Here is a 15121-nt window from a genome sequence, read left to right as displayed (position 1 = left end):
CCTTCCTTCCAAGTGGCCAGGGCGACCGAGGCGCTTAGGCTTTGAGATGTCAGCGTCAGAACGCGATCATTTCACGAGCGAGGAAGCTGAGGCACGGCTAGGGCCAGGCCCCGCCCAGTTCATGCGTGGGGTCAGGGACGGTCTCCTGAATCCCAGCTCCATGCCCCCACGGGTCAGGCTACTTATTACCAGGCTGGAGTTTCCCAAAGTTCCAGAAGCTTCATGCACGGTGCAGGGCGGGGCAAGTTTAAGGCCTGTGGCTTGCTCCCTGCAACCTGTGCTTTTCCCCAAGTCTTGCTCTGTGAGGGAGCTGCTTGCTGCCTCACCTGGCCCCTCGGTGCCCCCCTATCCCAGTGACGGCCACCTCCGTGTCTCGCATCCTCGGCCACCCCTCCCCAGGGCTCCCCTTGGCAGCCTCCCGCCTCCTACTGGCAGATGCCTCCAGCCCCAGCTGAGGTTGACGGGGCTGAGGGTGACAAAACAGACAGGTTCAAAAATCTGTCAGCTGCTCACCTGCTCCTGGGACCTGCCCACACGCCTCAGTGGCAGAGGGGTTGGCTGTCTGCCTCCCGGTGGAAACCGAGTCTCAGCAGAGTGGCACGGGGACGGGGTGTCCTTTCTCTTTTGGGTGAAAGGCACCGTTTTCTGACTTGTCTCTGAGCCCCTCTGCCCGGTGTCCTGTCCCACCTCTGCCACCGCGTGACCTCGAGAACGTGCTCGCCTCTCCTCACTTGCAGCATGTAAATAAGAGGACCCCAATCTTCGGGTAATGCATGCGTGGTGCTTCCCACGCTGTGGACCCCGCATTTGCTAGAGCCACAGGGACAGAGACACCGAGGGTCAGATGCTCTCTGCCTCCACCGTATGTGAGGACAAGTGCTGGCCGTGTGGTGGCACCTGGTGTAATTCCCGGGACTGCCCTTTGAGGTCAGTGTTCTCAACGCCCCTGGATATCCACTCACCCCACGGAGGCTCCCCGAGTCCCTGGGGAGTGCCGGGTCTGGGCGGCAGTGGGGAAGAGGCAGGTGAGGCCCTGCCCTCATGACGAGTCCCCTCCAGTCCAGGGGAGAGTCAAGGTGGCGGAGTGACTTGCCCACGCTCACTGGCGAGCCTCGTGAGCGGCTGAGCAAGAACTGTACCTGCTCACCCCACTACAAGCCGCCAAGCCCTCCCCGCCACACCCTGGCACGAGGCCACGCAAATTGCCAAAACCTGCCTTGTCTGCGTCCAGCAGCCGTGGCTTGTGTACCGACGGGGCTGCCAGGCCGGCCGGCATGAGGTCCCTTCCTCTTCCCGAGACTGCGTTACGGTTCCGGTGCCTGCCCCGCCTCGGGCCGCAGAAGTCCAAATAGCCAGACTGCCCCAGGGGACAGTTACCGCTGTCCCTGCTAACAGCTGGCTTTCCCACTCAATTATATTTTCTTTGCCCGGAGCTTGTCTACAGTGTTTACAGCCTGGCCTCTGACTCCGGCTGCATCCTTTGCACAGAAAATAACATCAAAGCAAAAGCATTCGAGAGCTGGTCGCGAGGTATGAAGTGGTTTCTCCGCGGAATTGTTCATGCCGGGCGTCTCTGACTTCTGTCCACGCAGGATGTTTGTTCCCACCCCCTTCTCGGTGCTCCGGTCCAGGCTGGCCGCCTTCCCCCGCTCCAGCTGGGCCGCCCGTCCTCAGGGTGACTTGCCTTTGTGTGTCTGCAGATACGGGAGGGCTGCAGGTGGCATGGGCTCGGTTTCCCCCAAGGTTTCTTGGGTTGGGTCCCACAGAGTCCAGAGAAAGTGAGGGCGGCCAGCAGGGACTCAGTTTCTTCCCTGTGAATGGAAACGGCCGTAGCACCTGGCTTCCTGGGTGCTCCTGGGAGACAGCGACGAGGGGGTGAAGGGCCCAGGTGGCACATGGTTGGCACTCGGCGAATGTCATGATCTTTACGCTCTTCGGAGCCGGCAGTCCCAAGGTGGCCCGTGTCACGTGTGAAGGTCCAGCTTTACTGTTAAGGAGACCGAGCTGGTCCATGTGCAGCCGCTGTTTAATAACCATTGCTACCGATGGGGGACATTTTCTAGGCATGTCATACGTGTTTTCCCCCAAGATATTGGATGAGAAAATGAAGACCCAGAGAGGTAGAGCGACTTTCTCAAGGTCACACAGCCTCGAGGGACGAAGCCGAGATTGAACTCCGGGTTTTCAGACCCCAAAACCAGTTTCCTTAACTGCTCCAGACTCCAGAACAGGGGTTGCCAACTGGGGGGAAGGGGCTCCATGAACCCCTCCCCCAAATTTGCATGGAAAATGTGCTATGTGATATATTTCTGGAGAAAATTCCAAGGCTTTTCATCAGGGATATGATTGATTGATTGATTGATTGAGTGATGGCTTTGGTGTCATCCCAGCAGGTTAAAGGTGTGACTCAAACACCCCTGACGTTCCCCCGGCATCGGGCCACTTTTTGGGACTTTTCGTTTCATTATGAACCTGATCTCACAGACATGGGTGGAAAGGTGCAGACCATGAAGATGGCAAAGCCTGGCCCAGTGGCCCTGCCCGCCTCGGCACACTGTCATCAGCTGTCAGATGCAGCAGCACTGGGGGCCGAGGCAGTGGGGTGGGGTAACCCCGCTTCTAATCCCAGGCTCACGCCTTCATCCTCAGAATCCTCCCGGCTGGGCATCACGGCACCTTCTGCAAGAGACACGCTCCGTGCTTCTAAACGGTTAAATGGAATCCTGAGATCTTGGAGCAGGGGGTGGCGGAAGGAAAGGGAGGAGCAGGAGGGAGAGAGAGTCGTGTTGGCGATGGCTCGGGATTTATTTGTTGTACTCGCTGTTGATGAAGCCCGCTCGGCAGCCGGCGCGGGCTGTAAATACACAGGCTGATTCATTAGTTTCTGACCATCTGCTTCCCAGGTTGGGGGTGGGGGCGGGGGGCCAGCGCGCCCTGCAGGTTAGGGCAGCATGGCTGGCAGCCAGGTTGGAGCCCCCGTCCCCTGGCAGAGCCCGCCGTGTCAGTCTTTCTGGTGACAGACAGGCCGGGCACAGCTGGGGGCTCTGAGGGATCCGATGCCCCCCAGTGGGACCACCAGGCAGCTCAGCAGGGTGAGAGAAATTAAGGTAGGAAGGTAAAACCGTGAAGGACCAGGGGGAAAAGATGAGGTGTGGGTTGACGTACAGCAGTTGGGGGTTGACAGGAATAATATCGATATTCACTACGAGATATATTAATATTAATCTAATTGTTATTATATCAATAACTAATAGATGACAATAATAACTATATTTTGGTGAGCAGTTACTGAGGTCCAAGCCATATGTAGAGGCTCCACTACACTGTCCTAGATGAGGACACTCACAACCCCATGACGGATGACGAGGGAACCGGCCTCGAAGATGGAGTCAGGCAAGGAAGGCTTCCTGGAGGAGGTGCATGGGGGAAGGCTCTGAAAACCAGAAAGAGGGAGAGTGGCTGTAGGAACACGAACTCAGAGGCGAGAGGGGATGAAGCCGCCAGGGAAAAGGCACAGCCTCCGTTGCTGTTAGTAAGAGCTTCCCAGGTAGACGAGGCAGCACGATGCGCCCCAGCCTCCAGCGTGCGGAGAAACGAGCCTCATAGAAGAAGGCCCCAAAGAGAGCTTCTGGGGCGATCGTCAAACACTCTCGGTCCAGTCCCGCCCCTCTGAGCCATTCCTCCTGCCCTGATCCCCTTTTGCACACCTGGGACGGGTCGTGCATTAGTTTGCTGGCGCCTGGGTGGCTTAAACAACAGAGATTTATTTTCTCAGGTTCTGGAGGCTTGAAGTCCAAGGTCAAGTTTTGTTTGACCCTTGAAGACCAAGGCAGGGTTGCTGTCTTTTGAGGTCTCCCTCCTTGGCTCGCAGATGCCCAAGGAGCATGGTGCCTTTTCGTGGGGTCTTTCCTCTGTGCACGTGCACCCCGTGTCTCTCCATGGGTCCAAATTTCCCCTTCTTATAAGGACACCCGTCAGATTGGATTAGGGGCCACTCTAAGGGCCTCGTCTTAACTTTGTCACCTCTTTAAAGGCTCTGTCTCCAAATACAGTCACATTCTGCGTTCCCGGGGTTGGGGCTTTGACCTATGAATTTTGAGCAGGACACAGTTTAGCTCATAACGAGGTGCCGGGGGCAGTAGGAGGGAGAAGCAGGGCTGAGGGTAGAGGGCAGGTGCTGGGTGTGGGGAGGGGAGGGGAGGGTGCCGACATGGGTGCAAAATGCATCCTCCCACCCCCAGTGTCTAGGTGTGGACTCTGGGGCCTCTGCTTGCTGCTCCTTGCCCCAAATGGCACAACCCATAGCCTATTCTGCCTCTTGGCTCGGAGCGGCCCTCCTCGCTGTGGGCTGGCCGAGTGAAGGGGGAGGGGGCTGGCATTCACAGGCAGGCCTGCCTCCTCCGGCCCCAGATGGAGGCCTTACCTCTGCGGTCCATCCAGCCATCCCCGTGGGGCCTCTCAGCCCCCACCCCCATTCAGGGCGATGGCCGAGGGTCACCCAGTGGGAGCTCGAGGAAGCTCAGACCTCCAGGAGCTGAACCAGGCCCCTCTCCCTGCCATGCTGCGTGTGAGGACACCAGTGTTTTGGGACAACGAGGTTGTCTAGGACAGGAGCAGGCCCATTCTCAGAAAACCGCCCGCTCTCTGGGAGGTCTGGGCCAGTCCTGCCCTGGGCCTCAGTTTCCCCGTCTGCTCAACGAGGGCTTGGACTCAGTGGTGCACCCCGTCCACCCTGGAGTTTGCGGGTCCCGTGACTCGGCAGGGCTGGCCAGGTCGGGGGGACAGTGGCAGCATGGGGGGACCAAGGACAGAGCTATTTTGGTCAAGGAGGGCTTTGTGGAAGCTGCCTCAGCAAACCCCGGGGCCAGCCTGCCCACTGAGACACCCAGGGCGGCCTGGGAACTCGTCCTTTTCCGAGGGGGATCAAAGGTGATGACAACCCGAGGCGGCCGCGGTGATGGGGGCGGCTCAGCACCTCAGGAGGCAGCACCCCACTTCCCTGTGGGAGCCGATGGCTCATTTGAAAGCGAGAAGCTTTAACTCAGATCCAAGCCCTTTGTCACTGAGCAAACGAGACCTGAAATATTCATCAAAAAGGGCTGCAAGTGGCCTGGGTGCTGTGTGGTTCTTGGTGACAATTTTTTTTTAATAAATAGATTTTATTCTTTTAGTGCAGTTTTAGGTTTACAGAAAATCGAGCAGACAGTAAAGAATGTTCCTGACACCTCCCGCTTCGGGTTCACAGCCTCCCCTCTCGTTGGCATCTCCCGTCAGTTGGTACATTTGTTACAGTTGATAAAGCATCGCTGATACATTATTAACTCAAGTCCATGGTTGACGTGGGCTCACTCTTGGTGTTGTACATTCTGTGGGTCTGGACAAATGCACTATGTCGTGTGTCCACTGTGAGTGTCATACAGAATTGCCTCATCGCCCTCAGGCTCCCCTGGGCTCCACCTGTTCATCCCTCGAACCCCGAGGCAGCCACTGTGTGAGTGACATTTTCAGGCCTCCAGATGAGTTCGCACGGTGGACCACACACGGGGATGGATTGGGACAGCTGCGGAGGGGATCATGGCTGGTACCCACAGGGCCCGAGAGCGGGCTGCCAGCCTTCTGGTGGGAGGAGTAAGTGAGTGGGGGCCCTGTGTTCCTCAGCCAGTGTCCCCCTGTGAGCCTGCCAGGCACGTGCCAAGGACCTGGAAATGACTTGCCACAAAAATGTACCCCCTCGAGAGGAACCTGGGCACATCCTTTCAGTGTGCCCAGGCTATGCGTGAGGCAGACACGCATGCTGTGCCAGAGATAGGCGTGACCGTCATGCTCTGCATGGGACAGGCCAGGGTGTGGCTCCCAGCTCTTCCTGGCGGGGGCCTTGGGCAAGGGCCGTCACCTTCCTGAGGACGGAGGACAGCTTTCTTCATCCAGTGTAGGAAGATCATACTCCCACCCAGAATTTGGAGGTGAGCCGTTGAATAGGAGAGAGATGAGATAAGGCGCCTGGCACAGAGTGGCTGTCCGACACATGTTTGCAATGAGTTTCACTTTTCCCACCGCCACCCCGGATGCGCCTACTAATGGCAATAGTTTAAAGGGTCTGGAAAGCATCTCAGCGTAGGAAACGTTTAAAGGGTCAACAATGTGGGTAAGAATTTATGAGGCAGACAGAGCACGGAAAGGCACGTCGAGGAGAGGGAATGCCATCTGCAAAGGCTCAGAGGCTGGGAGAAGGGGCCTTGGAGGACAGGAAGGCTCGGGTGGCCTGAGCCCCAGGAGATTAGGGAAAATGGCTCCAGGTGGAAGGAGGGCAGGGTCAAGGTATCAAAGAGCCACGGGGGACTTTGGAGCAGGTGACCACCACCCAGCCTTCTCGATTGTCCGTACTTAGAGTAGGAGTAAATGCGTGTTTTCTTGGGCAGCCACAGAGTTGCATGTTTTTACGAACTGTGAGGGAAGTGGGTACAAATCACGCACCCGGGAGATGCTTCCTGGTGCCCCGTCATGGGACGAAACAGACTCTGGGACCTCTGGGCAGACGCCCGGGCATGCGCGGTGAGAGCCCCGCGCGGCAGCCAGCGCCCACCCCGGCCCTCTCTCCCCCGCCCCCTCCCAACAGGAGAACCCCTACCTGTGCAGCAACGAATGCGACGCCTCCAACCCGGACCTGGCGCACCCGCCGCGGCTCATGTTCGACAAGGAGGACGAGGGGCTGGCCACGTACTGGCAGAGCGTCACGTGGAGCCGCTACCCGAGCCCGCTGGAAGCCAACATCACGCTGTCGTGGAACAAGAGCGTGGAGCTGACGGACGACGTGGTGGTGACCTTCGAGTACGGCCGGCCCACCGTCATGGTCCTGGAGAAGTCGCTGGACAACGGGCGCACGTGGCAGCCCTACCAGTTCTACGCCGAGGACTGCATGGAGGCCTTCGGCATGGCCGCGCGGCGCGCGCGCGACCTGCCGGCCTCGGGCGCCCACCGCGTGCTGTGCACCGAGGAGTACTCGCGCTGGGCGGGCTCCCAGAAGGAGAAGCACGTGCGCTTCGAGGTGCGGGACCGCTTCGCCATCTTCGCCGGCCCCGACCTGCGCAACACGGCCAACCTGTACGCGCGGCTGGAGAGCGCCAAGGGCCTCAAGGAGTTTTTCACCCTCACCGACCTGCGCATGCGGCTGCTGCGCCCCGCGCTGGGCGGCACCTACGTGCAGCGGGAGAACCTCTACAAGTACTTCTACGCCATCTCCAACATCGAGGTCATCGGCAGGTAAGGCCTGCTGGGGGGCGCCGGGGTGCTACGTAGTACCCGGGATGTTACCTGATACCTGGGTCGTTACCTGGTTCCCGGGACGTTACCTGGTACCCGGGATATTACATGGTTCCTAGGACGTGACTTGGTTCCCGGGACGTTACCTGATACATGGGATTTTAACTGGTACCTGGGTCGTTACCTGGTTCCCGGGACGTTACCTGGTACCTGGGATTTTAATTGGTAGCTGGTACTTTACCTGGTTCCTGTGAGGTTACCTGGTACCCAGGATGTTACCTGATACCTGGGTCGTTACCTGGTTCCCGGGACGTTACCTGGTACCTTGGATATTACCTGGTTCCCAGAACATTATATGGTTCCTGGGATATTACCTGATACCCGGGACGTTACCAGGTACCTGGGTTGTTACTTGGTTCCTGGTACTTTACCTGGTACCTGGGATTTTAACTGGTTCCTGGGACTTTACCTGGTTCCTGTGAGGTTACCTGGTACCCGGGATGTTACATGGTACCTGGGTTGTTACTGGTTCCTGGGAAGTTACCTGGTACCTTGGATATTACCTGGTTCCCAGAACATTATATGGTTCCTGATATTACCTGATATTACCTGATACCCGGGACGTTACCAGGTACCTGGGTTGTTACTTGGTTCCTGGTACTTTACCTGGTTCCTGTGAGGTTACCTGGTTCCTGGGACATTACCTGGTTCCCAGCATGTTACCTGGCACTTGGGATGTTACCTGGTACCTGGGATTTTGACTGGTACCTGGTACTTTACCTGGTTCCTGTGAGGTTACCTGGTACCCGGGATGTTACATGGTTCGTGGGTCGTTACCTGGTTCCCGGGACGTTACCTGGTGGATATTACCTGGTTCTCAGAACATTATATGGTTCCTGGGATATTATCTGATACCCGGGACGTTACCTGGGTTGTTACTTGGTTCCTGGTACTTTACCTGGTACCTGGGTTGTTACGTGGTTCCTGGGACATTACCTGGTTCCCAGCGTGTCACCTGGTACCTGGGATTTTAACTGGTTCCTGGGACTTTACCTGGTTCCTGTGAGGTTACCTGACACCTGGGACGTTGTCTTGTTCCCAGGACATGGCCTGGTTCCTAGAACGTTACCTGCTATCGGAAATATTACCTGACATCTGGGACGTTTCCTGGTGTTACATCGAAGGGGCTGCCTGTAATGGCCAGGGCTGCACAGACAAGACGCCTGGGTTTGTCTGTGCTGGGAGGTGCGTGGTGGGCGATAAGCATCTTCCGTGAGGCCCAGGCTGCCTCCAGCCCCAGGGCCGGAGAGGACCTGTGGAGCTGGCAGTGTGGGCAGGGCTCCGGCTAGAGCCTGGTGCACAGGCGGTGCTCCGTAACCGTCCACGGCTGCTCGTATCTGGGGGTCCCCAAGACCACCCTTAGACTCCGCGATTCGCTAGAAGGACTCCCAGAACCTAGCGAAGCTGTAATACTTGCAATTACAGTTTAAGGCAATGAAAGGGTGCACCTCAAAACCAGCAAGAGGAAAAGGAGCACGGGGCAGGCTCCAGGAGGCACCAGTGCGAGCTCCCGGTGGCCCTCTCTAGCGTCCCCGTGCAGACCGCCCTCGGTTCTCCCAGCAACGATGTGTGACAACACATGTGGAGTGGCGCCAGCCAGGGAAGCTTGCCCAGCTGCTGTCCGGGGTTTGTGCTGGGGATTGATCATGTAGATGTGGCTGACTGCCCCTGCGGTGGACCTTGGTCTCCAGTCCTATGACCAGGGGTCAGCTGATACTATGTGGCCCAAGACCCCAGGTAACCAAAACACTCTCATCCGGCAGAGGGGGCCGGTCAGGGGCCAAACTTTTCTTTAAAAAATACAGGGTGCAAACAACCCAGACTTGCCTGGGTCCACCCTTTAGTCACAGCTTTGGAGAGGAACGTGTTTTAAGGATGTTTTGGGGGGTGGTGAGAGAGCTTCGGAGGAGGTAGAAGCAGCCTGTGATGCCCAGGGCTGTTTAGACTGTGGGTGATTAAATGGCTCCAGACCATGTGCTGCACTTTATTCCTGAGGGCCCCTCCCCCTCCCCGGTCTGCCCTCAGGAGAGAGGCTTGGAGGTCCCATTGCTGGGAGCCAAGGGGCAGCAGCGTGTGACCCTGGGCTTCGCTCAGTGTTCCTTGGCCAGCGGCATCAGCATCACTTGCAAACGGGCTAGAAAATGCAAATTCTCCGGCCCTGCGCCAGACTCCCCGCATCGTGGACTCTGGGGGTGGACCGGCAATCTGCGTTTCCACGAGCCCCGCGGGGGTCTGGCTCACTCGCGTCTCAGAACCCCCGATGTGACAGCTGAGAGTATGGACCCCGGGGGTGGATGGCTTGGGTTGACTCCCAGCTCTGCCATTCACTGGCCGCGAGACTCTGGATGAGGACCTCCCCGTGCCTCAGTTTCCCCATTTTCAAACGGGGGTAGCGATCGTGCTTCTCACACTGGGTCGTGGACAGAGTTAAATGAGTTAAAGCTGACGAACATTGAGAACCATTGTGTGCCTGGCACAGAACACGTGCTAAAACATTAATTTGTTGAATAAAATCAACAGCATTCAAAAGAATGGCCTCGGAGAGCTAGGGCAGGCGGAGGAGGGGCTGGGGTGAGACCCCGGGGGTCGGGGCCGAGCGGGGCGGGAGCACGGCGTGGGGCAGCGTAGTCAGGGCTGCCCAGAGACCCAGCTGGGACAGCACACCTGGGCGTCCTTCCACGGCAGGCGCTGGGGACTGCCCGGGTGTGTAATTACCAGTGAGTGCACCAGGCGATTGGCCGCGTGGTGTGTATAGTGTAATCTCGGTTTGGTAAGACGTACGATGGGCCCGTGCGCGTCATTTGCACGTCTCGAACAGACACTGGAAAGCAGTGTGTTCCCAGGAAGGCCTCTTGGATCCAGGGGAGGGCTGGGGTCACGCCTGCCGAGCGGGGGCGGGCGGGGGCTGCGTGGGGCTTGTGTTTTCAGCTTGTGTTTGCATTTTATTTTGCTTTGACTCTGCGTGTGGCTTCCAGGGGGCCAAGGCAAGGGCAAACAGCTCATGAGGCAGGGTCAGGTTCAACGCCGGCCGGTGAGAGGGAGGCAGATGCGCGTGCAGGAGCCCGTGGTTCTGACTCCCCCACTGCGGGCAGGATACTGTGAATCAGGAATGTTCTGGAAACCTGATATGTGGACACCGGGCGTCAAGGATCAAGTTCCTGCGTCTGTTTCTCAGATCTGTGTCCAGGCTTTGCGTCTCTGCTCATCTTGGTGACCTCTGCCTGCCCTTGGAAGCACCGTTCTGGTTGGTTTAAGATTCTCTCTCTGCCCCACGGTCCAGCCAGGCTCAGCATCTCGGAGGTGGGAGACCAGTGCTTTACGCCTTCTGGGGGCTGCGGCCCCTTCTCTGACCTGCCTTGGAATGCTACGAGGGCACCCGCATCTTCGGAAGTCTGGGCAAGGGCCCACCTGGCTCTTCACTGTGGCTCCGGCACTGTCCTGATGTCTGGGCAAGCTGCAGGGTCCGGGCCGGATGGTGACAGTCAGGACCTGTAGTGCCCCTTAAACCTCAGGGGGTAAAGATCATCTTTCTCACGGGAGAAACTCGGAGATGCAGAAATGGGGCTGAGCGTACCCAGGAAAGGCCAGAGGAGCAGGGAAGAGCCTTAGGTCTTCAGCCTCACCCAGATTAAGAGCTCCGTGCCGGCGCTTGGTGAGCTGGTGCCGGGTGCGCTGGGTGCCAGCTCTGACCCTGGCTACCCATCTGTAACACGAGAACCAGGGCCGCCTGGAGCCCGTGTCCCCCTGGCAAGGTGGCAGGGCGGTTCCCGCCGGGCTGCTCCCAGTTCCCCTTGGCACCCAGCCTCTGCGGGTGGCGGCACTAGCCGTAGCGGTGGCGAAAGCGTGGCAATCAATTCGCAGATGGAGTAAGTACCCTTCGGGCGGCTGGTTGGCAGGAAAGCGCAGCCTGGCTTATCGATTAATTAGGTCTGGTTAGCTGGCTCAGCAGAGGCCTGCGACTTCCTCTGCTTTTCCTTCTAAACTCCTGGTGGGAAAGGCCAGCTGGGCCAGGGAGAGAGGATGGGGTGGCACAGGTGGACGTGGGGCCCGCCCAGGCAATTTATTCCCTTGATGTTCCTGAGTGGGCACTGGGGATCCCCAGGGCTGTCGGATCCTGGGACCCTTCACGACCCAGAGTTACAGGTGCCTCCCCTGTGGCCTACTAACAATAGCAGCTGGTATTTATTGAGCATTTGCTACAGGCTCATTTCCTGTCGAGTGCTGAGCTAAGGGCCTCACGTGCATTTCTTATTTAATCAATAGTCATTCCACTCCCCCACGGTTATTGAACTCCTAAGACCTCACAACCTGAGGAGCAGGCCGGACATGGTCCCCGCCCCTTAGAGCTTTCCCCACAGGAACAGTGCTGCCCCCACCCTCATCATGTTTTCAGAGGAGGAGGCTGCGGTCAGGGAGGGTAAGGTGGTCACACGGCTAAAATAGACACCAGAACACAAGACCCAACCCCAGCATGTCCAAGCTCAAGTCCACGCTTCCTGCCCGAGTCCAGGGGTCTAATACTGTGGTTGCTCCCAGCCCTCTCACTGATGTCGGCTATTTCCAAGTTCAAGGGGAACCCCACAGGGAGGGGGAGACAGGACGGAGGCACCTGGCTCTGGTGGGGAGGGGCAGCTGGCGAGGCCCAGGGCCTGGGGACCCAGGAACTGGTCCGAATCAGGTGTGAGAGGAGGAGGCAGGCCGGGCTGCAGCCCCACAGGGCGTGGGTTGGGGAGCGAAAGAGCCTCCAGCACCTGGAGACAACTGTCCCCATCTGCCTCAACCTGACCGAGCCTGTTTTCTATCTGCAAAATGAAGACGTAGTGATGACCTACCTCACCAGCTTGCGGTGAGGATTCAGTGAAATGACGCCCTTGAAGCGCGTAGCCCACTGTCCCGTTCATCTGGCTCAGCGTCAGGGGAGGGAAGGGAGAGGCCTGGGTAGGAGGCCATGACCTCACCGACCCCCAGACATGGCCGCTGGAGACGAGTGGGGAAGCATGCTTTTGGGGTTTCCGGGGGTTACACACCTAATCATCCGAAGGGGCCCGGAAGACAAGCACCTACGGGTAACAGAGACCAGTAGAGGCAGTAGGGGAGGGTGTGGTCTGTGGAGAAGTGGAGAGCAGGCCCCTCATAGGACAACAGACCAAATATTGTCACATCTTCTGATGTTGCAGAAGGCACACGGCATATATACATATATGAGAAACCTGTTGATTTAAAAAATACCGACGCATACTTCAAAATTATTTGAACACCTTGTGCAGGTAAAACGAAACACACCTGCAGCCCAGGGCAGCTCACGAGCGGCCGCTGTGCCGCCGCCGCTCTGCGATCTCCGTGTCCTCTCGCGGCCGTGGCCGCGAAGCCGCTACGCTAATAACATTCCGCGGGCCGCGGGCGGGGCAGGCAAACTGAGGAAAGAGCCTCGCCAGTCCCGCCCGTTCCGGGTCCGGGACAGACGGAGGGGGTGTTGGTGATCCTGGGGGTGAATTCTCCCACCCAGAAAACTCCTGGAGGCTCCAGGGAACCAGTCCAGCTGGGCCTTTGCCGACCAGGGACAGGAAAGGAAGAGCGAGCTCCCCATCCCTGGAGGTATGCGAGCCGAGCCGGGTGGCGCTTGTGGGAGATGATGGAGCGCGGTCCTGTGCACCTGTTCTGTGCGACGATCAGAAATGGCGATCGAGTGGGCGGGAATTATAGACACCGCTTAAAAGGCTGGTGGGTGTTTGGTGGCAGGCATCGCGTCCTCACCGCCTTTTTGCCCAGGAAGAGGCTGGAGCCCTTGGAGGGAGAGGAGGCCTGCTAGGTCCCAGTGGCCCAGCTGGGCCTGGACGGGCGTACCTGACCCTGGGCCGGCCGAGCCGCCCGCTTCCCCGGATTCTGCTGGGCCCCGGCTCCTCATCTGAGTCCCTGGGCCCTCCGACGGGACGGTCCCGGTTTTCTGCTCCACGACCCCTCCCCCTTTCTGGCCTCGTCGTCTTCTTCCCTAAACGTCCTGTTCTTATTGACCACCCGGTAACCAGAGATGGACGGAACTTAGGGCAAGAATAGAAACCGCAGGAGGGAGGAAGACCTAGGCTTTGCGCATGTGCGTCAGGGGTTGGGGGAAGTATGGGGAGGAGGGGGGCGGTCAGAGAGAGCAGGCGCCTCTCTCTCTCTGACCGTGTGTGAGCCCGGCCCTCCCTCCGATCCGCCCGTCCGCCCTACCAGAGGGAAAGGGCGAGAAGGGCCCCCCGCGATGCTATTCTGAGTCCTCTGGGACTGCCCTTGAGGCTGGGGAGGGTGGGGTTTCCTCCCTCAGGGACATGAACTGTCATTTATTCAGCAATTCTTACAGGCCAAGTGGCATTCTCAGGCCTCTTTGTGTGTTTCCTCACTGAGTCCTGCCCTGAGATGGTCACTGTCCCCAGTGCACAAATGAGGAAGCCAAGGCTTGGAGGTTAAGAAACAGGCGGATGTCCCCCACTGGACGTCTATGGTCAGAAAAAGAGAAAGTGCTGTGTGTTGACGAGGCCGTGGGGAAATGGGACGTGTGTGCGCCACGGTGGCGGTGTGAAATGGTGCAGCCACCGTGGGAGAGAGTTTGCCAGTTCCTTAGAAACCAAACACAGAATTCCCATGTGCCCCTGCAGTCCCACCTCGGGGGATGTGCCCAAAGGAACTGAAAGCGGGGGCTCGAATAGCTATCTGTGCACCTGTGTTCACAGCCGCATTATTCACAGTAGCCAGACGTGGAAGCGCCCCATCAAAAGAGGATGAATAAACAAAATGTGGTTTGTCCATACAAGGGAATATTATTCAGCCCCGAAAAAGGAAAGAAATCCTGACACGCGCTACGACATGGACAAACCTTGACGATGTTATGGTGACTGAGATAAGCCAGTAACAAAGGGACAAATACGCTCAGATTTCATTAGTATGAGACACCTAAGAGTAATGACACTCACGGGGACAGGAAGTAGGATAAAGGCTACCGGGGCCTGGGGGAGGGAGGATGGAGAGTCATTGTTCAGTGGGTAGAGAGCTTCTGTGCGGGCTGATATGAGTTCTGGGGGTGGATGGTGGTGGTGGTTGCATAAGAACGAATGTACGTAATACCACTGAGATATACGCTCGAAAATGGTAAAATAGTATGTTTCACGTGATGTATATTTTATTACAATTTATAAAAAAAAGAAAGGAGAAATAGATGGATGGACGGCTTCCACGACAGACCGTCCAGGTGTCAGCCCCGGCTCAGGTGAGACCCTGGGCAAGGTACTTAGCCTGTCTGCGGCTTCCCACCTCTGTAGGATGGAGACGGCAGCCTCCATCCTACAGAGGTGTGAACGAGACGATCCACAAAGGGTGTTCCGAGCCGTGGCCGGGCCCTTGCAAGCGCCCAGCGTGTCACCATCACGTCAATAAAACGTGATCGCAGGGCACGTCCTGGAGGTCCTTCTACCGGCCTGGGGACTTTAAGGATCCTGGGTCCCCTGAAATCATGCTGTGTGTGGTGTGTGGTCCACCGGGATGGGGGGGGCCCGTTTTCATTCCATCCCCCAAGGGGGGGTGTCCATGATCCCCAAACATTTGGGAAGTCAGTTTTGCATTTTGCCTTTTATTTTTTTTGACCCAACGTATATGAGCCCAGTGCATTGGGGGGACAGAGATTTCGTTAGGTGCAGTTCACGCCCCTTTAACTGAATCCGCCGAGCTTGCGCAACCATTGCTTCTCACCGAAGGGCGGACATGCTTGGTGAAAACCAAGGCTGTCGGGCTGTCATCTGGGAGGGGGTGCGGTGCTGGGGACGCCTGG

At 57.9% G+C, this 15121-nt stretch overlaps 1 protein-coding gene across 1 annotated transcript in view; it reads left to right on the top strand.

Annotated features, from left to right (window-relative positions):
- NTNG2 (netrin G2) overlaps positions 1 to 15121 on the top strand; it is a 71068-nt gene that overhangs the window by 20274 nt on the left and 35673 nt on the right. The window contains exon 3 of the mRNA XM_011370048.1: positions 6617 to 7260. Within this exon, the coding sequence (XP_011368350.1) occupies positions 6617 to 7260 (644 nt within the window). The remainder of the gene's footprint in view (positions 1 to 6616; positions 7261 to 15121) is intronic.

Source organism: Pteropus vampyrus, unplaced genomic scaffold (genome assembly GCF_000151845.1).
Source record: "Pteropus vampyrus isolate Shadow unplaced genomic scaffold, Pvam_2.0 Scaffold158, whole genome shotgun sequence".
Classification (NCBI taxonomy): domain Eukaryota; kingdom Metazoa; phylum Chordata; class Mammalia; order Chiroptera; family Pteropodidae; genus Pteropus; species Pteropus vampyrus.
Note: the sequence above shows the minus strand (reverse complement) of the source record. Positions and strands in the feature narration are given on the sequence as shown.